Consider the following 27806-nt stretch of genomic DNA (forward strand, 5'->3'; position numbering starts at 1 on the left):
GCAGCCTTGTGACCATGTAGTGAAAGCCCTCTTGGGTCTTGAAATACAGAGAATCAGCATAAAGGACGCAATTCGTTCTGTTAAGCTTAGCACCAAGCGACAACTTCAGGTCATCAGAAGGGCATTTGAGGTATTTAACTTGGGAATTCTAACAAGTTTTACACTGACAACCTGAACCCTACAGAAGAAAAAAAAAAGTGTTCTCATTTAGGGCCGCCATAAAGGAAGCACTATTATTAAAACACGCTGCCATGCATGAGAACCTCGCTGAAAGTGCCTTTCAGTTTCTCGTTTCTCCGACTTAGGGAGAAGTTACACGAACACAAGGTCCATGGCAAATGTCTAATCCAGATGGCTTTCCTCTGGTCGCCGGCATGCCTCGGGGCTGCCACTTTCTTTGGCCGTTATCAGCGTGTGCTTCAGGAGTACCAACTAATTCCAGTGTTCATCCAGGCAGAACATGGGAGGTAAATCCACTGCCAAACATAAAGATGCATTCCCAAGTCAGATGTCCGTTACTCTCGGATGATGTACTGTTCTGTGTCATCCCTGCCAGGGCTTTCCTCCTTCAACTTCTACGGACAATGTTCACGCCCTCTGAACTCCCCAGCACACCTTCGAACCATTCCACCAGACACGTGAGCTCAAGGGTTCAGTAGCCGACTTCGCTCTCTCATTTCAGCCAAAATGAGGTTCCTGCCGGCATTTCAAGAAAAATTTAAATAGACAGAGTGAAAGAAAATATAAATACCTAAATATAAATTTACTTAAATACAGATTGGGCAATGCTTTCTGTATCTTTCAATTTAAATGGAATCAATCTTTCGATTCAGTTTAAATGGGTCCCTGAGCACACGCTGCTCTTCAACTGTTTTCAAGGCACCGGGCAGGGTTCAAGAAACTTTGCTAATATTTAGTCAACACAAGAAGCTGAAAATCACCAGCCCTATGCAAAGCTTTGGAAATCCCTGCCTGATGATTTTTACAAGCGGGACAGAGACCACTCTGTATCCCTCTCCCAGACACACACAGGCATAGCTTTCTGTTTTGCAGATCTATGCTACAGAGCAATGTCTCCTTCAGAGAGAAAACCTTTTGTGTGCAGAGAAGATGAATGAAAAGCCCTCCCCAGGACGGTTCTTTCTGAAGATAACCGCACACACATCTCCTGGCTGTGTGAAGCTGAGCTGTACAAGAGGCAATCTTCACCAAAGTTTGGGGTGCAGAGCTGAAGCTAACCTCCCCATCTATAAAATTACTGACTGCAGCAGGGAACATAATCATTTGTGCTGGGGGAAGCAGCAGCAAAGAGCCAGCACTTTTAGCAATTCTCTGCTGCCCATGGTCAGGGTCATTCCCAAGGTGGGACAGGAATGAAGGAAGAGTCCACCTTAACGAGGACTTCCATCTAATAAAAGAAGGTGATTCTTGTCCATGAGACATTTTGGGTTGATTTTTTCAGTTATCTCACTATCCATTGGCCAAAAGAACCTGTAATGCTAACATTCAAGAATGTACGTGTAGGGCTTCCCTGGTGGCGCAGTGGTTGAGAGTCCGCCTGTCGATGCAGGGGACACGGGTTCATGCCCTGGTCCGGGAAGATCCCACATGCCGCGGAGCAGCTGGGCCCGTGAGCCATGGCCGCTGAGCCTGCGCGTCCGGAGCCTGTTGCTCCGCAACGGGAGAGGCCACAACAGTGAGAGGCCCGCGTACCGCAAAAAAAAAAAAAAAAAAAAGAATGTATGTGTAAATATTTAATGTAAACCTCAGCCTAAGACTAAGACAGAATCTTTATCACTACTGCATCCAGAAAGAATTTTACTGGCTGAATTTATCCAAACAGACAAGGGAAAGATGAAGGAAAACCAATAAATATCCCATATACCAAAATAGAAAAAAAAAAAAAAAAACTAATTCCAAGCAACCAAAAGCAAACAAGTGAGTGTTTCATAATCAGTTTTAAGTTCCATGGGCTGACCTTTTAAAATCTTTTAAATCATTAAAGTCTGTTTGCCTTCCTTTTAAAAACTTTAGAACATGCAGATAATAGTTTACATGTTTGAAGGGAGGGAATAATTGAGTGGAAATGCTTTAAAAAGCAGGGGGAGGAACCCAGAAATAATTATTTTAAGTCTTCGAACGGATGAAGGGAAAAAGATGTCCTGTTTATCAGTCAACATGCAACACGGTCTGAAGATGCTCCTTCCTCCCTGACCACGCAATCCAAAACAGTCCCACCTGGTTCTCAGCCTGCATGTCCCCTGTCGCCATTTGTCGTTATACATCTCCAGTTTCCCCTCCCCTAGACTAACCCCCAGCTCCATGAAGGCGGGCACTGCCTTTGGTTCACCAGTGTAGATGAAGCATTAAGCCTGGAGACTTGTGTTCATTCATCCATCCATTCACTCATTCATTTCTTGAGCTTGAATACTTGCTAAGTTCCTACCATGGGCCAGACTAGGCATCCTGGGAACTAAGGATACTAGTTACAAGACAAAAAGAAAAACAGGGTCGCTCTCCACATCTGATGATATGGAGGGAGAGAATGACCAGAAAGAAGGGAACAAATAAGTAACAAATAATAGCTAACAATGACTGTTTCTCATACGCCAGGCACTGCTATACACGACTCCCTCTGAAATAGGTGCTATTATCATTTCTATTTACAGGTGAGGAAACTGGGGCACCGAGGGATTATGTAACTTGCCTGAGGTCACTAGGCCAGCAGGTGGAAGAGCAGGAAGCTCAACCTTGGCAGTGAGGATCTGGCCAGGTGCTCGTTGCTGTTCTTATCACAAAGGGAGATAAGCAGCGGGAAGGGACAAGCTCAACAGTCTACATATACTGGATACTAAGTACACGGTGGATGAAGGACTGAAGAACAAAACACAGCATTTCTTACTTTATAAAGTGTGAAGTGTGTGAATGCAGAACTTAAAAAGCCTTTTAGGGCTTCCCTGGTGGCGCAGTGGTTGAGAGTCCGCCTGCCGATGCAGGGAACATGGGTTCGTGCCCCGGTCCGGGAAGATCCCACATGCCGTGGAGCGGCTGGGCCCGTGAGCCATGGCCGCTGAGCCTGCACGTCCGGAGCCTGTGCTCCGCAACGGGAGAGGCCACAGCAGTGAGAGGCCCGCATACCGCAAAAGAAAAAAAAAAAGCCTTTTAAAGTCCTCGTGAGTTTCACTACCTCAGTTCGCCCGTGTCCCAGTACACTGCCTTCTCACGCTGCGTCCTACATTGCCCCCAGAGGTTGGTTAAGATTTTATTGAGCTCTTTTTCTCTAGTCAGTGTCATGAAAATAATGCTCACAAATATTTTTTCTGAACTATATCCCTGTCCATCAAGCATCATCACCCTAAGCGTTCGTACCGCTAAGCAAAACGGGCCTTTACATCACCCTGCTCTCCGGCTGGGACCACTCTCTCTCTCTCCCTCTCTCTCACTCGCTCTTTCTCTTTCCCTCCCATTTCATCTTTATCAAGAGCTAAGACGCCCTGCCATATCATAGTTGGGCCCCAAATTAAAGTCACAGGGCTGAGGGGACTTCCTTAGTGGCGCAGTGGTTAAGACTCCGAGCTCCCGAGGCAGCGGGCCCGGGTTCGATCCCTGGTCCGGGAACTAGATCCCACATCTATGTCGCAACTAAGAGTTCACATGCCACAACTAGGGAGCCCGTGTGCCGCAACTAAGGAGCCAGTGAGCCACAACTAAGGACCCTCAAGCCACAACGAAGGAGCCCACCTGCTGCAACTAAGACCCGAGGCAACCAAATAAATAAATAAAGATAGAGAAAGAAAGAAAGTCATGGAGCTTCAAGGAGTATTGCATTGAGTTCCCAGATGGCTCAAATAAGATGGTCAATGTAACTGGTCAGGGGACCACAGCCTCATTGGAGCTGCAGCTGACCGGGCAGCCACGGGGAGACAGTCAAAGTCCTCCCATTAACAAGCAGCAAGCTCTAGTCTGGCTGAGTATCACTGACACCCTGTGTACAGTCGGGAGTCCTCAGGCACTGCCTGGGTTGGGGGAGTACAAAGAGGATGCAGAGGGCCGGCAGAAGGGAACAGGGAGACAGTTGTATCAGCCAAGAGACATGTTCCCAGACTAGTGACAGAGACAGATGCAGGTCCCCAGCCTGGATGGGGACTGGAAGCAGTGAGCACATCAGTCATTTAAAAATAGCTCTCCCTCTGGGGCCACCGTAGTTCAAAGAACAGCTACTACTAATGTCTCACACATACCCAACGCACACATGTGCCAAGTGCCATGTATTTAGAATTTGTTATTTTAATCATCACAGCAACCCCAGGAGATAAGTTTTATTACTTTCATTTTACAGATGAAAAATCAGAGCTCAGAATTGCTCCAAGTCACCCAACTAGTAACTGACGGTGCAGGGATTTGACCTTCATCTGTTGGACTCCAAGCCCATTCCCTAAACAGCCATAATCATTTTAAACCTCAGCAAGCAACAGATGGAAGCCGGTGACAAAGACACGGTGATGTGAGCCCTTGGTGTTTCTTTCTGGGAGAGCTCGCCCATCATGTACTGACACAATTCTAAGAAGCTCACAGCCAGCGCTGGGAGATGCCATCCCTAGCACACTTTGAGAAAACCCAGCACACACAGCCAGCATTTCTCCAGTTACTGAGAGCACAAAGGGCCACGTGCGGAAGGCAGAGCTGGTGCCCGTCACTCAAGAGTCTACACCGCAGTCCCCTCTGGCTCTGTGCTAACACACATCTCTGCGAATACCACCGACAACTGCTCCCTTGGCACGCAGTACACTCGGCAGAAATGCTCTGCTGACAAAAACCAAAGTGGAGGACACACTCCAAGACCCAGGAACTACACCTCATGCAGACCTGTCCTCTCTGCGCACTAGGTTCCTTGTACTAAGAACGATAAGATGTACAAGATGTACTGAGTAGTCAGAGTGTGTGTGTTTTGAACAACAAAATTCTAACATATTTTTAGAACATAGAGGAGTTCCTATTTGGTTTAGTTTTTGGTTTTTTTTTAAATTGTTAATTACTTTGAAGGGTGAGCTCTAGGGTGGATTTCAATGGTCTCCAAATCCACAAATGAAAGGGCCCAGGGGTAACCGGCCGTTAGCTTTTATTTCTGTGCCTGAGAAGGGCAGCTGGAAGTAGGGAAGTCAGCCGACTGGAAAAAGCTAACAACACAGCATCTCCAAACTGGAACCAGAATACTTAAGTCATCCTCTCCTGTCTTTTAGTTTTAGACATTCTTGCTCCACCAGAGCAAAATTCAGGAAGGGATAAAGTCCTTCTCTCAAGATAAACAAAATTCTATGGTTCCTCCATGCATTTGAGAATCTATTCCACCTCATCTTTGTTTTTATACTGTTCCTTCCCTAAAGCGAACATTCTTTGTGGGCTCTACGCTTCCCCACTGAACTACTTCTCATGCTTCTAACAGGATAAAAAGAACCTTTGATTTTTTTCAATCAACCTGTAGCTAATTGAAAAGTTTCACTAACATCCAGCACTGTGCTAGGCCTCACAGAGAATTTAAAAAGGAATATATACTAGGAGTTCCTCATGCACAGAGCGGGCATCTCTAGGGGCAGAAAGACCTGCTTTGATTTTGATGTCTCACCTATCAGTTCTTTAACCTTGAGGAAATTATTTACACTGGGCCTCAATTTTGGGGAGACCACGATATCTAATTTTTAGCATTAGAATAAGGATCCTGTGAGATAATACAGTAAGCCACCTCTATCTACCACATGCTATAGTAAAGGCACAATAAATGTCAGTTTCCTTTCTTTTCCATGCTTTTCAAGGGACTTGCAAGGGGCCAGTAAAGAGTAAGACGGGATCACTCAAGTCAAACTGGATTTGAATCCCAGTTTCAACTGAGGTTTGAATCCTAGTTTAGTAGCTATGCGATCTTAGGCTGTTTTCTCTGAGCCTCGATTTTCTAATCTGTCAAACAGGGAAAAAACATGTACTGACATCCTAAGATTATTTGGCAGAATTAACTGAAATACATAACACAATACCTGTCTCAAGAAATAAAGCTATTATCATTCTTCTTGTTGTTATTATCAATTGGAGAGAAAAGAAATGAAGTTAAATAACAATTAAGGATCAACTCAATCAATTACACTGCCAGTTACAGACCAAAAGTCTAAAGTTCAGAAAAGATGGGGGTGAAGCGGGAGAGAGAGGCCAGGGTTTGGGACATCACAGAAGAGGCAGGTGCTGAGATTCTGGGGTGACTGACAGGGACTAGAGATCTGGAGTTTTCGTTTTTGATTGTTTTGTTTTCTGTTTTATTTTCTTTGGCACATGCAGAGAGGAAAGGGAAGGCGTGATCAAAGGCAAAGTAGAGGCACTTAACCTGGAACATATGGAGGCTAAAGACAAAGGCAGCTGGAGCCACGAAGCCTGGTGAGGAGGGTGTGGGGAAACCCAGCGGGTAAGCAGGGTGGCGCTGATCCCAGAGGCCTATCAGATCAGGCAGCTGGCCTGGGCGGGCAGGAGGGAGCCCCGGAGCAAGCGGGGCAGGGAGTGCGCCTGGTCAGGGCTGTCACGCAGGAAGGTCGCGGGTGGTACATCACACCATCCCAGGCTCCAGGGGACAAGCAAGGAGCTAGCCAAAAGGCCCTGCTTTCCCCAGCAGAAGGCAGTTCTTTCTAATGACTGCTCTTGGTGGGAAAGGCAAACGCTTCAGAGTCAGGCTGCTGGGGGTGACAGCCGCGGCTCCTCCACTTTCCACGTGGGGATCCTGGGCAAGCTGCTGAGCATCTCTGAGCCTCAGCACCTGCCCTCCACGAAATCGAAGGTACACGACACCTCTCGCGTAGGCTGAGGGGAAGAATGAGATCAGGCCTGCAAAGTGTCTGGCGCCCGGCAGGTGCACAGCAAATGCTCTCAGGCCCTGGATTTCATTAGCCAGCGCCATCCCAGGGATGCCAGGAAGCCTGGCTCAGTTTCAGTTTTTTCTATCCATAAACTAAAGTGCCGCTCATAAAGAGAATTAGGATATTTGATTAGTATGACTATGTAGACAGTTAACAAGCTGTTCTGAAATAAAGAAACTGAAGATCAAAGAATCTGTCCACTAATACAGAAATATCAGTCTTATTCTGTGCTTTTAAATGGCTTGTTAATCAGGGATAATGCATTGCTATGGGAAATGTTCCACTTCTCAAGTTGAGTGATGGGTACATAGGGGCATTTTTAGTCTACTTTAGTAAGGTATAATTTATATACAACAAAATGCAACCATTTTGTACGTAGAGTTTGATGCGTTCTGACAAATGCATACCTACCTGCGCGTTCACCGCTAACTCAAGACAGAGACTGTTTCTATCATCCCTTGTCCTGCCCCAGGCAATCACCTCCCCACCCCAGTCCCAGCTCCCTGTCTGCTCTAGGTCTCTATGCCTATTTTACTATCATCATTTAAACCATGCTTATGTTTTATATAGACTCCTTTCTACGCATGCTATATTTCACAATTTTAAAATGAGTGCTGTGTTTTGCCCACTAAAATTAGAGACAAATGCCAAAGAACTTCCTGCGAGGGTTTCTTGGTGTGAAAGTTAAAATGAGAAACCAGCCAAGCATTGTCATTCTCTCAAAGGGCAGCAGTATGGGCAGTTGACAGAGATGACCAGGATAAACTGTTCATATCCTAGACCTGATCTGACACTTAAGTGGCCAGAGGGCCTGGGCAAGTCATTTACCTTGTCTCCACTTCAGTTTATCTTAAAACATGGTGTCTATGTCCCATGAGTAGGGTGATCATGTAATTTATCATCCAAATCGGGATGTGTTAAAAAGAGGTGCTATTATTCAGTAGTCCAGGGCAAAAGGTATAAACCAGACTGTCCCCAGCAAACCCGGACTTAGATTGACACTATTTAGGGGCATCCTATAAGAGCACTTCTTGTGATGTCCACAGTGACCTAATGTTCTCTTGAAAAATGAATGAGCGTTGCATAGAATTATACAAAGCAGTGTGTTTGAAAGCTGAAGTCTTTCATCCAAAGGTGATGGAGCTCCCAAGGTTCATGGCAGCATTAATTACAACTGCCAAGGTATGAAAGCAACCTAAGTGTCCATCAACAGATGAATGGATAAAGAAGATATGGTATATATATATTATAGAATATTACTCAGCCACAAAAAAGAATGAAATTTGCAGAAACATGGATGGATTTGGAGGGCATTATGCTAAGTGAAATAAGTCAGAGAAAGACACATACTATATGATTTCACTTATATGTGGAATCTAAAAAATACAACAAACTAGTGAATAAAACAAAAAAGAAGCAGACTCGCAGATGTAAAGAACAAACTAGTGGTTACTAGTTGGGGGGAGGGAATATAGGGATAAGGGGGAAAAGGGTTATTATGGGAGTATATGAAATCATGTGTGTGAAACTTTTGAAAATTGTAAAGCACTGAAGAATTTAAAGAATCTTTCATTCAATTAAAAAAAAAAGTGGACTTCCCTGGCGGTCCAGTGGTTAACACTCCTCGCTTCCACTGCACAGGGCACCGGTTGGGTCCCTGGTAGGGGAACTAAGATCCCACATGTGGCGTGGTGAGGCCAAAATAAATAAATAAATAAAAAATAAAAGGTGATGGGGCTCATCCAACCCAATCTACTATGTGGTATTAAGAGATCACAATCAAGGAGGCCTGGCTGACAGAAGAGAGGAGATTCCTAAGACACTGAGACACAGAGGGTGCACACACTGAAGACACAGACCGACTTTAGAAAGACCCAGGCAGCCTGACTGTGAAAGCACTTAGCTGGCCTATCCTGTCTTTGTCATTCACTTCCGAAGAGGCAGACATTAAGGGCTCTGTCAGGGCACATTACCTCGGAACTCCCACTGTGCCAATTTCATATTGAGATACCAAGTCTTCATTAACATACTGATTCCAAGGACTTTGGGAGGGGGGTAGGGAAGCAACAGCAAGTCTTCACAGCTGCCGAATGAATTTCATAAAACAGATCAGACTTTGCCTCATTAACACTCATAAAGTTATGGCATGGCACCCTTTAAAGTACTGCACGGACACAAGAAAGCATTAAATGCAAATATCTGAACAAACTACGGTTAAGGGTTTATTACAAGACTATAGCCACTGGAAGGACTGGTACAACTAAAATTAACTTTGATTTAGCCAGGCTTCCTAAAGACAGAAAAATACACATAATCGCCTTAAATTGCATGCAGAGATTATCACCCTCACCTCCAAGGGAACTGCACAGAGAGAGGTCTATTTGCCTTCAGCTGCACAGTCAGATTCCTTTGAATTAGATCAATTTGCATAAACACAAAAAATTTTGGTTATTCAGCCATAAACTGTGCTGCCATTTTAGCCAAAATGGGCTGCTGTGCTATTTCATTTATAAGATTTTAAAAGCAACTAATTAATGCATTGAAGGATCTTCATTACACTATAAAATGCATTAGAAATTGACTCAATGATTATTACTAAAAAAAACAACTTTGAGAACGTAAGCACTTGTGTTACAGACGGAATGGCCTAGAAAGTAAATTACTTGGTCACTCACCCAATGGCTATTCATTCATTTCTCATTGGAGGGAATAATATAAATTTTAAACAGTCTGTTCAAATAAGTTACGTATTATAAAGTCTAACAAAATTTTACACCAAAACTAAAAACCTGAAGGTGTTATTTAAATTTTCACATAATAGACATGTTGGAGGATTTTTAAAACCAATACTGTTGCTTGCTGGAAAGCACAGTTCTTAGAAATGGAACTGATAACTGGCCACTAGCAATAGGTAAGGACTAGGGCTAGAAACCCCCATGCATGCACCTTGGTCCCCTGCATCCACTTTCAGATTAATGAGAGAAATAACATTAGGCTGGAATCTGACTCCTCAGTCTATAAATCACCCCGAGGCCTGCCTGTCAGAATGCTTCGGGCTCGATTCTCATTGCAAAATCTCCCCCTCCGATCTGTCCTTCCAGCTCTAAACATGCAGTAACGCTACAATAGAGCACGGCATAGAGGAAGAAAACGTAATTCCTCCTTTCCTTTTAGGTTCTTTGGCTGGCCTAATAATCAAATTGATATGAAACAAGTAACAGGAAAAAAACAAATTCCCTACGTACAGGAGCTCAAAAATACACGATACTGAAAGAAGTGACCAAAGCAGGCAGCTGTTGTTATCTTTTAGACAAAATAAATAAATAAATAAATCTGTGAAAAATTGACAAGACAAAGGGGTTTGAGCTTGGGGTGGTAAACGAGTGAAGAAGTAAATTTGTTTATACAGCCTTCTCGGTCCTGGATTCCCTATCTCTGGTGATAAGAATGCCTTCTACCCCTCTTTGGTACAGGAAGAGTACCTTTCACACATATTTATTTCCTGCTTTCAGGGAGACAAAGGAGGCCACAGTGTCCCTGCACCGACTGTTTCTTTAAGTAACTTTCGGTTCAAAATAATCCATATGCCAAAGTGGCATATTTTGGGGTGGCATATTCTGCACCCCTTCAATGGTAAGAGACGCCAGCACTTCTGCAACCAGAGTTCTGATCCCAACTTTAGCTCTGGCCTTACTGGCTCTACAAACGTACTCAGATTGACTAACCAATGTTTCCTTCTCCGCTCCAAGGATACTACCTACCTTGCAAGGATAGGGGTTAACCCTTATGAGGGTTGAAGGAGGAGATACCCTGAAGGGCCCAGACCATATCACCCTTTCAGTTCCCTTGTCAGTAACTTCAGGGTGATACTGAACCTATCACCAGGCTTTTGAAGAAATGACTTCTGATTAAAGTTCAAAACAAATGCTGATGCCAGGAAAACAATGAGAAAAGAAATGATATGTTTAAATCCAAGTATTTATTCTTTAAACTCTGCTTCCTCATAGACATGTTCTCATTCCTTAGAGAAGTATCTGCTACACATCTTCGGAGCAGTTGCCAGGAACATAAAAAGATTCACCAATTGTTTCTTGCCAAGAGCATCAAAGGTGATCAATTTGTTTATTTTGATCTGGAAGAATTCTTAAATCTATGGCAGGACTCTTGCAGAGGGCAGAGAGCTGTGCTACAAGCCCTCCTCTGAGGCCCCACCCCCTCCTTCCTACCCCTCCATCCCAAGGCCCCAAACAAGCCTTGGTCCCAGCACCCTTTGCAGGAATACATAGTGTAGCCCCAGAATACGCTCCCCATTCTCCACTGGGGAGCACTCTTCTCTACCAGCCTGTCCCCTCAGGATTTCTTTGTCTTGATGAAATCAAAGCAAACCGACGAAGGCTATTATGTTGAGGAATGAATGGAAATCACATAAAAACTCAGAAGATACAGTCCTGGCTCAAACACTTACTGGTAACATAACCCAAGGAAAATGATTTCACCATCTAGTCTGGGTTTCCTTCACGTAAGCCCTGAATGTTCAGAGCTGGAAGAATAAATAGCACCTACTCCATCACCTTCCAAAGACAGTCAAAAGAATATAATGCTTACACATACTTAAAGTATGTATATTGAAGCTTTCTGGATATAAGATTATTTTATTAATGTCACAATATTTCTAGGAATTTAGTCTTTTTGTGCCTTAGAAGATTGACTCTCTTTTCTAAAGATAATGGACTATATGATATTAATAATGGCGGGGCTTCCCTGGCGGTCCAGTGGTTAGGACTCCAAGCTTCCACTGCAGCGGGCGCAGGTTCAATCCGTGGTTGGGAAAGTAAGATCCCGCACGCAGCTCGGCCACAATAATAATAATAATGGGGGCTTCCCTGGTGGCGCAGTGGTTGAGAGTCTGCCTTCCAATGCAGGGGACACGGGTTCGTGCCCCGGTCTGGGAAGATCCCACATGCCGCGGAGCGGCTGGGCAGGTGAGCCATGGCCGCTGAGACTGTGCATCCGGAGCCTGTGCTCCACAACAGAGAGGCCACAGCAGTGAGAGGCCCGCGTACCGCAAAATAATAATAATAATAATAATAACAGCAAACGTCAACACCAGGCATTGACCTGAGCACTTTACACCTATACTCATTCATTTCCTCCTCACAATAATCCTATGATCATTATCCCTGATTGTATGACCAGGCTCAGGGAGCTTAAGTACTGGCCATATCCTGGTAGAACCAGGACTGAGACCCAACCACGTGTGCTCTTAGCCACTATGCCAATGACAGGCTAACGATGTGCAGTTATCCATTTTACTAAAGTTATATTATTTTACTGTGACGCATAACCCCATGGGAATCTAGGAAGGCCGGCGACATCTGCGGGCCACTCACTCTGAGCCAGACCCGAACTCCGCGTACCTCCTTTTACAACAGCCCTGAGTGAGGAAGAGTATTTTCACTATTAACAAATTACAAACCTGAAGTTCAGGGAGACTCCGTCATTTGCTTCAAAGTCTAAAATAAATAAGTTGGGGAGATAATATGCAAAAACAAATACAACCATTAGGCAGAGAGATGTTTAAATCCCTGCCCGTCTCCCTCAGGGGGCACCTCCTGGGCCGGCTCCTCTTCGGCCTGAGGCCTCACGGAGTCCCAGAGCTGACCCCCAACTTACACCGACCCTTGCTCCCCACACCGGGGGAAAGGGACACCCAGTCTGCTGGGCCCACTGACCAAGGGGCCTAGAAGGGAGGGGAACTTTCCGACATCAGGTAGGAACAGCCGCAGGGGAGAGAGTTATCCCCAAGAGGCAGGAGGTTCACATCCTGATGCCACGATCTCCAGGTTCAGAATTCCTTGTCAGAACGGAGCTTACATTTTTCCAAAGAAATGTCATCGACACAAAGGCCCACCTCTGCTAGGGTTAAACAGAGGGTTGGCGGGGGAACCAAACCACCGCTTACTACTGTATTTCCACAGGAAAATGTATTCCAAGGTCCAAGAAAACCCTTGCTATGATAGGCGGCTGTGGACCTCCAGGTTGTAAGTCTGGGTGGGACTTCCCAACATGCCTTTTAGTACTTGGGAGCCAATTTACATGGAGCCCATGCATGTCCTCCAAACCACATGCAGTAAAATCCTGAACTAACACATTTAATCTGTAACCGCTCTTAGTTTTCTATCTTGTTCTCCCCAGCTTTGGACCACATGTTATTAAAGGTTTCACAGTATTTTTTCTTTTAGGGACCTTCCCCGTGGCTGGTCTGGGTGGGGCGGACCTGAGAAGTCTATGGAGGGAGGGAGGTCTTCCGTCCATCCAGTGTAGCCTCCTGGCTCCACAGAAACGGCCCTCTGCTGGGAGTTGCCCACTGCCCTGCTGTGTGACCTTGTGCAAGGGGCTTAAGCTCTCTGAACCTCAGTGTTCTCAGCTATTAAATGAGGGAGAGATGTGAATGGGTGGTTTCTAGATATCTAAACTCCCTCTTCAGGCTACAATGGTCAAGAAAGGGATTTCAGAGGCAGATGAATTTCAACCAGATACAGGTGGCTGAGTGGAACCTAGCTAACAGCTGGAAGAGTCAGGAATTACTGAGCTCCTACTACAGTGAAAACAGAACACTCAGCAAGAATTAAATGAGGTAATGTATATATTACATATATTTAATACATATATTAACATATAAAGCACTTGGAGGAATGCCTGGCACAGAGAGAGCACTTGACAATGTTATCTATTGTTGTTATAATCATTGTTCTTACAACTCAGCTAAGTACCTATTGTTCCCATTTTATAGCTGACATCAGTTTATAGAAAACTGATACTCGGGGTTTAAGTTATCTGGTCAGAGTAACACAGTTTACAGTCGACAAAGCCAAGGTTTGGACCCAGGTGTTTGAGGCTCAAGAAAGCTGATGTTTAACCTCTAATCTACACAAGATGGAAGACAGACTAAAAGGCTTTATCTGGAAAAGACACTTGTTAATGAGAATACATGTATAGTACTTTCAAAGATGTTATTTCTTTAATCCTTATGCAATTCTGCAAAGTATGTACTGTAGAACTATGTCTCTAATTTTTTTAATCATCCACAGCTCCTATACATGATAGGTACTCAAAAACTGTTTACTTTCACTTTACTTGTTCATTTCAAGCACTATTTGATACAATAAAACTGCACCCATCCCCTTCAGAAGTCAGGATAACTCTACTTCCGGATGTAACCTGGCTTATCAAACACTTGCAAATGTTGAAGAAAGCAACCTTATCTTCCTCTTTTACTACTGTTGAGAAAGCATAACTCTGGGGACCCACCAACCACCAAAAAGAAGATTCTAAATTTTTGAGAGATAGTGGGGAGAAGGGGGGCCCAGACTGGCCAGAGTTACCCATTTTTAAGTATGAATGTGGCCCCTTCCCCTTTTACAGCACATCACGTGCTCAATAACATTTATTGAGGGTCTACCTCGCACCCAGGCGGGATCAGCATGGTGTTGTGCTGGGTCCTGGGGCTGCAGTGGTGAATGAGACAGGCCTGGCTTGGGCCTCGTGGGAGGGCAGACTTGCACAGCACAAAGTCACTGCATCCAGGCTGGGGGAGGAACAGTAGCTAGCTACCAGCAACACCAGAGGGAGTGCGTGCTGGGCTGAATCGTGTCCCCCTGAATTCATGCCTAGAAGCCCTAACCCTCAGAATGTGATTTATTTGGAGATTACGCCTTTCAAGTGGTACTTAAGGTTAAATGAGTAGGTTACGGGTGGGCCCTAATTCAGTGTGACTGGTGTCTGTATAAGAAGAGGAAATCTGGACTCGCAAAGAGACGCCAGGGACTCTCAGGCACAGAGGAAGGGTCATGGGAACACACAGGGAGGCTGGCCGATGACAAGCGAAGCAGAGACGCCTCGGGAGAAACCGGCCCTGCTGACACCCTGACTTTGGACTCGGCCTCCAGAACTGGGAGGAAATAAATGTCCGGTGTTTAAGCCCCCCAGTCTGTGGTATTTTGTTATGCGGCCCGAGCCAACTAATACAGTGGGTGACGCTGAGAAGCAAAAAGATGCCATGTGAAAAAAAATAAGGTCAGCGCTGAAAAAAACGGCAGCAGATCAGCGAACTGTGCATGGTGGCAGATCCAAGATGATGGATTGAGAGTGTGGGGACTACGAGAGGGCTGTGAGTAGGAAAGAGGAGACAGAACGGTGCACTGATGTTAATCTAGCATTTTCTGTGACAGGCATGAAGGGCACATACGAAAATAAGGAAAAACCCCTGCCTAGCCAGACCTCACAGGCCAGCAAAGGAGGAAAAAGCTGAAACCTGGGGAAAGCACCAAAGAGGAAGGCAATAACTAACAAAAAAATGCCATAAGGGAATAATGCAAAAGTGCCTTAAAGCCATGCCTATTCAGTGCTCAGATCTGCAAGGAAGGGATGGCAGGGAGGCCCGTGTCTCGAGTAGGCTGGGGACTGGATAAAGTAGGAGCGTGGTTAAGGAGACTCTTCCAGGGCAGAGAGGAGGGCGAAGTGAGGGAAATGACCTGGAAAAGCAAAACGGAGGCAATCTATAGGAAGGCCAAGTCAGGCAGTCTGCGAGTGATGCTATCTTTGAAATTGTCACTGTTGCCTGCAGAGCTAAAGTGCGTCAAATCAGAGCCAAGCTGACGGAACCAGGTCAGATGCATTGATGCTACTCGTAGCACTGTACAGCATCAACATCAAAAAATAGGAAAGAACGTTAGGGAAATACACTGAGTAGCAAAACTCCACGGCCTGCGCTGCAGGGGTCAGCTGTCAAAAGCAAGGCCACGGGAGAAGCCAGAAGATTAAGAAAACTAAAATGGGGCCTCTCTCTGCCCATCTGGGGAGAACAGTGAAGGGGAAATTCAAGGCTCACTGAGCCAGAGGGATCCCGGCTCTGCTTCAAGTCACACGGTCTTAGGGCCCCTCCAGCAAAGAGACTGAGGAAACACAGCAAAAGGAAGAAAGTGAGTATCACGGCAGATTCCAAAATTATAAAGCCTGACCTTGGTGACTTAAAATATCCTGGAGGGACTTCCCTGGTGGCGCAGTGGTTAAGAATCACCTGCCAATGCAGGGGACACGGGTTCGAGCCCTGGTCCGGGAAGATCCCATGTGCCACGGAGCAACTAAGCCCGTGCGCCACAACTACTGAACCTGCACTCTAGAGCCCGCGAGCCACAACTACTGAGCCCGCGTATCATACCTACTGAAGCCCGCACACCTAGAGACTGTGCTCCACAATAAGAGAAGCCACTGTAAGAGAAGCCCACGCACCGCAACGAAGAGTGGCCCCTGCTCGCTGCAACTAGAGAAAGCCCGAACGCAGCAACAAAGACCCAATGCAACCAAAAATAAATAAATAAAATAAATTTATATAAAATAATCATTTCTATATACTAGCAACAAAAAATGAAGATGAGTGCAAAAAATTTTTTTAAATCCTGGAAAAGTTCCAGGTACCATAAGTTAAGCTGGCTCAGTATCAACATCATATTAACACAGGAGCAATAATGTCTCATCAAGCAAAAAAATAAAATGTTTCTGTGATGCAAATCAAACACTGTTGTTCTCTGATTTTTTTTGTCCCCCCTATACTCCTCCTCTATGGCCAGTGAAGGAGGACGGGGTGGGAAAAAGTACGAGCGCACAGAAATCCAACTATAAAGGCATTTCCCTCCTACTGCCTTGATGGAGTAAAAGCAAGAGAAGCCACGTTCTCACAGTTCCTCAACTTTCTGTTCATGTAAACAGTCTCACTCGATTTTTGAATTACTCTGTGGGAACAGATGGCTTCCAAATGTATGACTTCTTACTACAGTTTATGGAAGCAATACTACTGAACTCTGAAATTAAGATGAAGAAAACACAGACATGCTTCAAGCTTGCATCTTTATTGGCAGGCCTAGTTTTCCTGAACTAAGGCTTACATGGAATCCTGACTTTCCATATTTTTTCTTTTCTTCCTCGCTTTTTTTTTTCTTTTTTCGTTAAACAATTCACACGACACACACAAAAACTTGTCTGAAATATAATAGCAGCTGAAAATTCTGTGGCAAAAAGACTTCCATGCCACAAAAAACAGCAGTGGTAACAGAGGCCTCTAGACTTCCTATAAATTATACATAAACAAAGGCATCAGATATGTAAATATAGCTGGGTTTTGGGTCTTACATCCTTAAGCCTTTTATGATAGATTGTAATTTTATATTTGAAATAAACACTGCAATTAACATCAAATTACCTTAATTCCAACAAGTGACACAGTCACTGAAAGAGTTCACAAATGGTGATCTTGGTGGCAGTACCAGATCAAAGCCCAGGCCAGTTTTCCCGGATGTCTTTCTAAGGCAGAAGTCTAATTTTCCAAAATGCTAAACCAAATCTGGAAAGTAGCATCACAGACAGGTTTTTGTGAGGCAGAGACAAAATTTCAAGTCAGGTGGTCTGACTGATGAACCTATAAGCACCTTAAATAGAGTTCATAGCAGTTCTGCCATTTAAATTGCCAAGTCTCTGAAAAAGCATACTCAATACGGCACCTGGGGGAGATGACTCTGGGAAGAGATGAAGAGAAAGTAAATGCTGCCCAGCCTAAAGATAAAACATCTTTATACCTATATCTCTATCTATAGAAATTTATAGAGCAAATGAAAATTTTGGCACAAAAAAAATACTTTCATGTAACAAAAGAACTGTAGCAATAAGAGATGCCTCTAGACTTCCTATAAATTATACATAAATAAAGGCATCAGATATGCAAATATAATTGGGCTTTCTTTTTTGGTTAAGCAAGTCACACACCTACATAAATTTATATAGATATAGATATATACCCATAAATACAAGTATATAAGTATACCTATAAACATAGGTAAATAGATATACCTATAGCTATAGGTAGACAGATATAGGTAGGTAGGTAGACAAACAGATATGAAAAAGGGGAAAAATAGGAAAGTACACACAAAAGAAGGAAACAATTTATGCTTAAATAAGTAATGATGAAGCTGAGTAACAGGACAGAAAAAGCCTTTGTTCACACCAGTAGGACAGCAAGAGCAAAAGGAAATTAACCTCTGCACTGATCAACACCAACATGGATTTCAAAATACCCTTTAAATGCTTACACCAAAGAACTGCTAAACCACAGCATGAAAAATTTAAGTTTGCAACAAAACTCAAAAAAAAAAAAAAAAAACTTAGTCAACAATCGAAGTTAAAAATTTTAATTAGTGGGGTGTGCCGAATTTTTGCCTAATAACATACGCTCACCAAAAATCAAATGAGATGTCGCAGTGACTGACGAACAATCCAGTAGAATCCTTTCAATGATGAAGGTCAAACCTTAGGCTGACCTTATAAACTGGCACAGATCAAAAATTACCAGAGGTTTTGTGGCCTATGGTTGTATGCTGTTATTCTAGAACATGCTGTTATTCTAGAACATTCTAGAACATGATTAGTGTGCTTCTGCCTTTTCAAGAAAGAGCAGCCCATAATGCAAGCAATGAGAATAGAGGTATGTTTGTGGAGATTGTTTCTGCCACAAACAGAAACGTGGAAGAGCACATCTGGATATGGTTCAGAGACATCATCTATATGGAGTCTTAGTAGTTCTAACAGCTTTTACTATTAGAAGTCCTCTGCATTGAAACTGATCAACAAGCAAAAAATAATAATAGGAAGGAAAAGGATGTGACTCATTGTTTATGAATGAAGTATTCAGAATATATGTCATTAATATAGCCATTTAAATGACTACCACAATAAACAATCATTACAGCAATGACGAATAAATTTAGTTCAATAGCAGAAGCATAATTTGAAACAAGATATAACTATAAAAGAACACACGTTCTACGAAAACACACGTGATTTCAAGTTTCATTACATTTGTAATGAAAAATCTTTATGACCGAAATGGAATGGTTTTTGAGACCAAATAGATATCACCAAGTCCTGGGTACATCCCAAAGACTAAAGGATGCTAATATCCCAAGGATTCGGTTGCTACAGGATGGGAGTGGGGCGGGGGAAAGTCAGGCTTCAGCAGGTAAGCCTGCCCACAGATCTCAGAGACGATTCTTTGCCTCTGTAGACACTGGAGAGAGGTATCTCACACAGACTAGGGCATTAGTCCCACAGGCTGACATATCCCAGGCCTCAGCCATCCCCAGCATCCTCAAAGGGTCCTAAGAGCCCTGTGCTCTGTTACCTCATTACATGGTGACAGTGGGGTGGGAGAATGTGACCAGAAGCACAGGCCTGAATGCCCTCTCTTACTGTTTTATTCTCAGCAAGTCTCAGGCTGTCAGGTTCTCACTCCACACGTTCAAACTATCTTTCCCACCACAGAATGTGCCTGTGCACTTCCATCCGAAACCTAGCCATCCTACAAAACCTGACCCCAATCCCACCTCTGCTATGAGTCTTTCCTAACTCATTTAACTGAAATGGCCTTTTAGTTCCTGAATTTTGCAATGTCTATCTACGCTATTGGCATCTCACCTTGACCTGCCTTGAGAGTCCCGTGGCTTCCTGGACCTGCCGTGGCGCTCCTGTCGTGTCTTACACTTTGCACCTCCTCCAGCACCTGCACTGGCACATACAGGACCTCGATGAGTATTTGTCCCCCGCGCTGGGGAAGCCCTTCATTTCCCATATAGACGTCTCTGCTTCAAGCCACCCCAAAAAGATATTCGCAATGACACAGCCCTCCCTCTCCTTAATGAGACCAACTTTCAACAACTGTTCTGCACATCAAATCCAAGAGCTTCCTTTTTATTTTCCAGGATCTCCTGCAATCAGCCTGAGACAGACGCTTTCTTTTCTTACTCCTCTTTTCAATCTGCTTTATTTGTCATACAAACACCCTCTGGAACTTCCTTAACCCAAAATGACACTATTTAAAATATTAGCACTAGGGACTTCCCTGGTGGCTCAGTGGTTAAGAATCTGCCTGCCAAAGTAGAGGACATGGGTTCGGGCCCTGGTCCCGGAAGATCCCACATGCCATGGAGCAACTAAGCCTGTGTGCCACAACTACTGAGCCTGCGCTCTAGAGCCCGAGAGCCACAACTACTGAGCCCACGTGGCACAACTACTGAAGCCCATGCACCTAGAGCCCGTGCTCCACAACAAGAGAAGCCACTGCAATGAGAAGCCCGCACACCGCAACAAAGAGTAGCCCCCGCTCGCCACAAGTAGAGAAAGCCCGTGCGCAGCAACAAACACCAATTGCAGCCAAAAAAAAAAAAAAAAAAATCAGCACTAGAAAAGAAAAGTTTGCTTTCCTGATGCACATATCTTTGTACTTCTTTTCATCGGGCAGATTTTCTGCTTCAGTTGATATTTATTACTAGTCATCGTTTGTGCTGTTGTTGTTACAAGCTGCTATAAGTCATCTTTAATACGAAGCAGCACGTATACTTCTAAACAAAGATATTAGAAGTATAACTCTTCCTACTCAACCTGCAAAATCTACTTCTTCATTTATCTCCTCACCCACCTCCAACTAGAATGAAAACTCCATCAGAAGGGATACAGGGATTCTCTGTTGGTCCCTGCTGTATCCCTAGTGCTTAGAACAGTGCCTGGCACTTAGGGCGCTTGGTGGGTACTTGCAGAATGAATGTGGGTTGAATGAATCTCCAGATACCCTCCCAAATTCTGCTCCTCTCCACCCCTTCCCTGCTTAACAGGAATATGGTCAAGAACATATACACTAGGGACTTCCCTGGTGGCGCAGTGGTTAAGAATACTCCTGCCAATGCAGGGAACACGGGTTCGAGCCCTGGTCCGGGAAGATCCCACATGCCGCGGAGCAACTAAGCCCGTGCGCCACAACTACTGGGCCTGCGCTCTAGAGCTCACGAGCCACAACTACTAAGCCCACGTGCTGCAACTACTGAAGCCCATGCACCTAGAGCCCGTGCTCCGCAATAAGAGAAGCCACCGCAGCGAGAAGCCCGCTCCCCGCAGCGAGGAGTAGCCCCCGCTCGCCGCAACTAGAGAAAGCCCATGTGCAGCAACGAAGACCCAACGCAGAAAAAGAAAAAAACATATACACTAGAGTGAAACCATCAGAGTTCAATCCCTGATTCACCATTTAAGTAGGGCTATGATCTTCAGCAACTATTACTCAACTCTCCCCAGCTGTACATGAGGATCTGACTGGCTTCTACGGAGGACCGGGCGGGATAGTGCAGAGCACACACCCGGTGCTCATTGTGGCTCTTTTGTCCAGGTTTCTCCCATTCAGCCAGTGTCACCTGTTCCACCACACCCGCGTGGATCAGCCTTTCTTTCCCCTTCCCACCTGCAAAAAGACTAGACCCTGATACAACCAAACTATTTTCACTCAAATATGAGTAAATCGATAGGCTCAAAGTGAGGCGGAGAGCCTGAGAGCTTTTTTCCTATGAAAAATATGTATGCACTTGACTGACAGAGCTTAAACGTCTACTGAGCAGCCCAGGGCCTCTGTGTTTCTGTGTTTGCATCTGGGGTTTCACAACTCCTGTCCAGATAAGCTACATTGCCCAAGAGTGCAGTTCTGCTTAGGTGGGCTGCCAGAAGAGTTACTTTTACAAGGCATAAACCAAATGGTCTGTATTATACAACTGAACAGTGAGAAAAAGCCTTCCATGTCACTCGCTGTCTTCCAAAATTTATGAAAAAGTCCACTTTACATCTTAGGTCTTTAAGGATCTTCATATGTCTTTCTGATCTTAAGAGATATTCTGTAAACTACATTTTAACCCCAGAGAAACCACTGTCTTTATTGTATATGTTACTGTTCATACACTCCACTCTACTAGAACTCTTTATATGCAGGAAAGGTCAACACTGTGCAAACGGAGGTAATTTTAACTCTTGCTTTATTTTGAGTTTTGCTCTTCCAAATAAGGAACAGTGCTCCGTAAATAGAACAAAGGGCAGAATACATTTGGTTTACACCCAGCTTTGACCTGAGGCAAAGATGTTTTTGCAAAAGCAACTCTTTAACACATTCAGGTACTGAAATTTCATGTAAAATAGCTGTCTACATTGAATTCTCTCTATCTTTATAGGGTTTTCCTAACTTTTCTACAAACTTCAGTGACACTCCCCCTCCCATAATTAACACTGCCTTTTTTGACAGCGAGTTAAGCCTCCAAGTTTCAACTAGTTAGAATTTTCTGAGCATCAAACACGCGCAAGTGGGGCTCATAATTAAAACCTGCGGAATTCACAACCACAGCTCGCCACAAGCAAGCAAGAGAGAACAAAATATTTTTAAGCACTGCCGTGCCTCAAATGGTAAGGCCTTCACTGAAAGAGGTGGTCTCTGCTTTTAAAAGCATGGGTCTTGGGCTTCTCTGGTGGCGCAGTGGTTGTGAATCCGCCTGCCAATGCAGGGGACACGGGTTCGAGCCCTGGTCAGGGAAGATTCCACATACCCTGGAGCAACTAAGCCCCTGAGCCACAACTACTGAAGCCCGCGGCCCTAGAGCCAGTGCTCTGCAACAAAAGAAAAGCCCGCGCGCTGCAATGATACTCACCACAACTAGAGAAAGCCCAGACAGCAACGAAGACCCAAGGCAGCCAAAAAAATGAATGAATTAATTATTTTTTAAAAAGCACGGGTCTTCTCAAAGAAATGCCAACAGAGCAGTTCACCCATCTTGAAATAAACGTCAGCATAACTGAATTAGAGGAACAACTTTCAATGCCCCCATCCTGGACGACAAACACATATTATTATTGGTCATGCCAGCTCCATTTTCTGCAGTCATATCCAATCCTTCCACAGCTCACTGTACACTCTACAGCAAAAGGGAAGTCGAACTTAACAACGGACTTTTTTTTTTAAGTTAATGATTCAGGCAATTCTTGGAATAACTTCCACTTGAGAAAATGCAACTAAGAAGTCCTATCAAGAGACTCCCCAGCTGTTGACAGCTCGACTCTGGAAATTCCCTCCTTCATGCCCATTTCTGACTATCCCTGAATCCAAATTACAAAGTTTAATGACCCTTAAGAGCCCTTTTTGCCTCCAGTGAACTCAGAACTCTGGCTAAATATTCGTTAGGACTCAATAAAAGTTTGCTGAATTAAAGGAGGGGAGCATTGGAAACCTAGCTCCAAAAGGCAACTGTCTGCCCCCTCGCCCGAACCCCTCTTCCCGCAGGAGAGGAAACTGGGAGATCTGGAGCTGACAGTCATGCCGTCCAGGATCCTAGGGGTTTGACACTCGGCCCTTGATGTGATGACAGCCACGAGGTCTGGGCGGTGGTTCCAAAACGGAGCACCCACTGCTCTGGGAAATGCTGGGCGCTTGCCAAGATACAAACCCTCCCCCAAGGAGCTGAAACCGGACGGTCGGGAACCGAGTCAGTTCTGTAGGGATCCCAAGGCCTGAATCGCATTCCAGCAGCCTCCTTCCTGTTTATAGATCCCACTCCAGTAACTCCAACTACCAAAGAGAAAGCAGACCTCTCAGAAATATGTCAACACATGACATAACTTGAAAAGGCTGTATGCTCACTGACGCGAGTTGCAACTTGTCGGGCTCACGAAGGAAAACCGGCTCACTTTAATTATTCTTCTTTTTTTTAATATGCCATGCCGTCTCTTTCCAGGGCCCCCGCAAATTTCGGGTTACTGAGAACTAGGTAGCCTCGGTGGCAGGAACCAAACCGCGTGGGCGGTTAGCTAGAGGCAAAGAACCGGGGAGCCGACCCCCCCCCCCCCCAGCAAAGTGGCGGCGATTCGGTTTCGCGGCGATTCAGCGGCCGCTCCTTCCTCGCACAGGCGCAGGAAGGAGAAGCCTCGGCACCTCCTCGCAGTCGGCACCAAGTTGCTGGAGCGCTCAGTGATGTCGCCGCGCGGGCCTCGCGGCACCGCGCCGATGCCCTCGGGTCGGCGGAGGGCGCGCCACCTTTGTCTGGGTTTCCTCACCAGGACGGGCGACGCCTCGACGCAAAGCGGAGGCGCAGACACCGCGGCCGGGTTCCCAGCCTCTACGCGGGGCCCAGAAAACGGCCGCGGCCGCCTGAAACCTCCCACTTTCACTGCGCGCACCGGGCGCGCCCGCAAGTCCCAGCCCGGAGGCCACTTCCCCCACACGGCCGCCGCGGGTGGGGAGCCGGAGACCCACGCGCTCCCACACGCTAGCGGGCCGAGCGTCCCGGAGCAGCCCGGCTCTCCCGGCGCCTCAGCGCCCACGCGGGTCCCTTCCTCGGGAGAGCACGGGCCGCTGGTCCCTCAGCAAGGCCAGATCTCAGACTGGCTACCGCGTCGGGGAAGGGACGACAGCCAGCCACCCACGCCCACTGCCCGCCCTCGGCCCTCTCTCACCTGCCTGCACCGTGTCCGAGAGGTCGTGCGCGGGGGCCGCCGTCCTGGGAAATTCCTTCAGTTTCCTAGCACTGAGGTTCAACCCCCCGGAGTTGGCCGCTTCCTCCAACGCGCGCTCCAGCCCCCGGTTCAAGGGCAGGTTGAAGCCGCCGCCGCCGCCGCCGCCGCCGCCTCCTCCGGCCCCGCCGCTGCCTCCGGCTCCTCCGTGGTGCTGATGGTGGTGGTGGGGGGGATGATGATGGGGGTGCAGAGTAGCCACTGACAGGGCAGGGACGAAAGGTTGGGGTTCGCTTCCCGGCGTCGCCATCTTCTCCCGGGCCCCCCACCCCGCCCTGCCGCTCCTGCGGGGGGGGGTCACAGCTTTCCCCCGGGTCGGGGAGACGGCAGCCCGGGCCGAGTCCCTGCAGTGCTCCACCGAGAGATGCTGGAAGAAGGGGAGGAGGGTGTGGGAGGCACGCGGAATGGGGGGGGGTGAGAAGGGGAGGCGGCAGCGGCAGCTCGGTCTCGAAGCTTTCCTGTCCCTGGCAAGCTGAGGACTGCGGCGGCGGCGGCGGCGGCAGGCAGCGCGCATGTGTCTCCTCCCGCCTCTGCTCCCTCCTCTAGGCGGCTCTCCCCTCCTCCGCCGCCTGCTCTCTCCTCCTCCTACCCGAGAGCCGTCAGTCTAGCCCCGCGCCTTCCTCCGCCGCCCGCTGCGGTGGCCCTGCTGCTCGGCCCCGCTATCCGGGGACGTGGGGGGCTGGATGCCGTGAGATCACGGGGAGGTGAGAGGTTATCTCAATTTTGCAAATTATTCTGGTTATTTGACCCAGAGTTCCCCGAGAGGCAGTTTTTCACTGTGGGGTCAGGCCAACAGACGACCCCTGGCATTTGGGCACCTACGATGAGCCATTCTCTGGTCCAAGTGGTCTGTATTCGTGACCTCATTAATCCAGGAACCCCGTGAGCGGAAAAATTGTTTCCCCCAGGCCACAGAGGAAGTTAAGAAACTCGTTTGAGGGCTTCCCTGGTGGCGCAGTGGTTGAGAGTCCGCCTGCCGATGCAGGGGACACGGGTTCGTGCCCGGGTCTGGGAAGATCCCACATGCCGCGGAGCAGCTGGGCCCGTGAGCCATGGCCGCTGAGCCTGCGCGTCCGGAGCCTGTGCTCCGCAACGGGAGAGGCCACAACAGTGAAAGGCCCACGTACCGCAAAAAAAAAAGAAAATAAAGAAACTTGTCTGAGTTCACCCATGCAGTCAGAGGCGGAGCCTTCAGACTCTAGGGTTGCCCTCCTTCCTGTAAACGCCCTCCCGGGCCGCACCTCGCTGCAAACAAATAGGAGTAAGGCAGAGGGTTTTCTGAGCGATGGCAGAAAACTACAGACACGGAAAGGAAGGACTTTTCAAAACGCAGGTCGTTTTTATGGTGGACAGAACCCATTGTCCTATGAGGAAGAAAGAGGGGCTGGCTGTGGCTCGCTGAGCCCAGAACTGGGTGGGGCTGGAAAGGTCAGAAAGTCAGTGACCCCAACTAGCCAATAACTCAGTCACAGCTGGAGCCTGCGCACAGGTACCGTCAAGGTATCCTCGTGCGCTTCTTCTAGCCCCTGTGGGGCATGGGAGCTGATGTGTCCGCCTGCAAGCGAATTCATGTTCTGCCCAGACCAACGCTGGCACACCAGCGGAGACAGAACATCTGACAACCTAAGAGCAGACCAGCTGGAAGATTAATAAAGTCCCACTGCTTTCCGAAGTTTTGGCTCCAACTCTCTAGGGCCTTTATTTTTGCTCTATACCCAAGGCTTGAGCAGCGTCCCTGTGAGCAACTTAGCTAGGGGAAGTGAGGATGCGGGTCAGTACGAAAATAATTCAACCCTTGGAGTAGAGGAGGCGGTTTTTTAAGTAGTGATGCAAAAACGTGGTGGCCTGAGCACCAGGCTGGATCTAAAGTACCGCGTGATCTATGTCACTTGCATTGACTGCGTGCATAGTACGTAGCCCTTGAGTCCTCCAGGATTCTAGGATGAGTCCAACATTGTAACCTCGGAGGAGGAGACAAGCGTCACCTGCTGGTAGCCTCCCCGAAAACCTCTTCCCTCATCAACTTTTTCTCCTCTGCCTCCCAGACTTTTAAAAGCCAGGCTTGAAAATAATAATGATGATAATGATGATGATGAAAGTGAAAGTGTACTTATAAAAAATAACCTACCATTCCCTTTCCTCACTGGTGTTTTCCCAAAAAGCCAGTGAGAAACAGAGAAACACAGAAAAAATTTTCATTTGAAAGTCTTCAGCTAAAACCAGGTGGTAGTCTGTGTGATCAGTATGCAGGGTATGGTTGAGGACATCTTCTGGCGACTTGCAAATGTAATTCAGACCGTGAATTGTGGTGTTGCATCATATAGAGCATAATTCTTTTAGGACCACAAACTCTTTTTTAGAGGAAAAGATGGGATATAAGTTCAGGATTTGCTTTGTAGTAATCTGTTCTTATGTTAGGTTGACCTTGTTATTATAGCTTGTTTTATTTTCTCCAGATTACTAAAATGTAAACTCCTTGAGGGAGGAACTTATTCATCTTTGCAACTTCTTCCCCATATCCCAGAATCCAAGAGTACTTTGCATATAATGAGTGCACAATGAAGATTAGTAATTAAGCATTGCACAATAGACCAGGTGTTTTACAGGCTGCCATTTGTTGATGCATCTTACAAATGATGTCCTTGAATGAAGGAATTTTTCCTTCAAATGGGGGAGAGTACTTTACCCTTGAAAGTGATCTTGGTTATTCATAAATATTCAAGAAACTTGACAAGCCGTTTTCTCTTGCTGTCTTGTTTCTTCACTATTTTTTTAAGAAGGTGGACGTTTCTGCTTTGTTCAATTTCTTCTAAAACAGAACCGTCTTCCTGTTTCACTCTCCCCACACCCTACACATAGTCCTCTGATAACAGCTGTGTTATTACATCGACCCAGCTAACCATCTTGGTTATTCCAGAAGTGGCCTTCTGACCATAGGACGGAACACCCAGAGGATCCGAGGGTCCTGATTGTGTCCAAACCCTAGATTCTGACTGTTCCTAATTCACATCTTTAGTTTCTATGAGATAGCTAGTAGTGTATTGATAATACATTCTGCTGTTTGCCTAAGTCAATTTTATTTGGTTTTCTGTCAATGCAGCAAAGGGTTCTGATTAATATATTTAATTTACCACATTTTAGTCTTTATTCCCCCCTGTTTTCCTGTATAGCCTCATTTTTGGATGGTCCACAAATAATCTTTTACAAACTATTTGGATGATGGCAGCAGATTCTTTCCATGCTTTGTCTTTAGTACCTTCCAATCATTCAAAGTTAACAGAATTCAAATGATTGAGAACATGGGGGAAATGGAAATATTTCCTGCTTAAAATATTGGCTATTAGGAGAAACTTGATCAGTTTCATCAATAAATCAAAACATTTTAGAACCTATCTTTTTTTAATTCTTGTGCTCAGAAAACATATCAGGTCACATAGAGCCTTCCACATTTAAGACCCAGCTCCTTTGTTCTCACCTGAAAATGGAGTTGTGGACAGG

The 27806-nt window shown here is 46.0% G+C and overlaps 1 protein-coding gene across 4 annotated transcripts in view; it reads right to left on the minus strand.

Annotated features, from left to right (window-relative positions):
* Nucleotides 1-24761, minus strand: part of LRCH1 (leucine rich repeats and calponin homology domain containing 1) — a 192928-nt gene extending 168167 nt beyond the window's left edge. For all 4 annotated transcript variants that reach the window (XM_082859639.1, XM_082859637.1, XM_082859641.1 and 1 more), the window contains exon 1: nucleotides 24252-24761. In XM_082859639.1, coding sequence (XP_082715765.1) covers nucleotides 24252-24558 — 307 coding nt within the window. In that variant the 5' untranslated portion in view covers nucleotides 24559-24761. The remainder of the gene's footprint in view (nucleotides 1-24251) is intronic.
* Nucleotides 24762-27806: the final 3045 nt, after the last annotated feature.

This window comes from Leucopleurus acutus (genome assembly GCF_964270905.1).
Source record: "Leucopleurus acutus genome assembly, chromosome: 18".
Classification (NCBI taxonomy): Eukaryota; Metazoa; Chordata; class Mammalia; order Artiodactyla; family Delphinidae; genus Leucopleurus; species Leucopleurus acutus.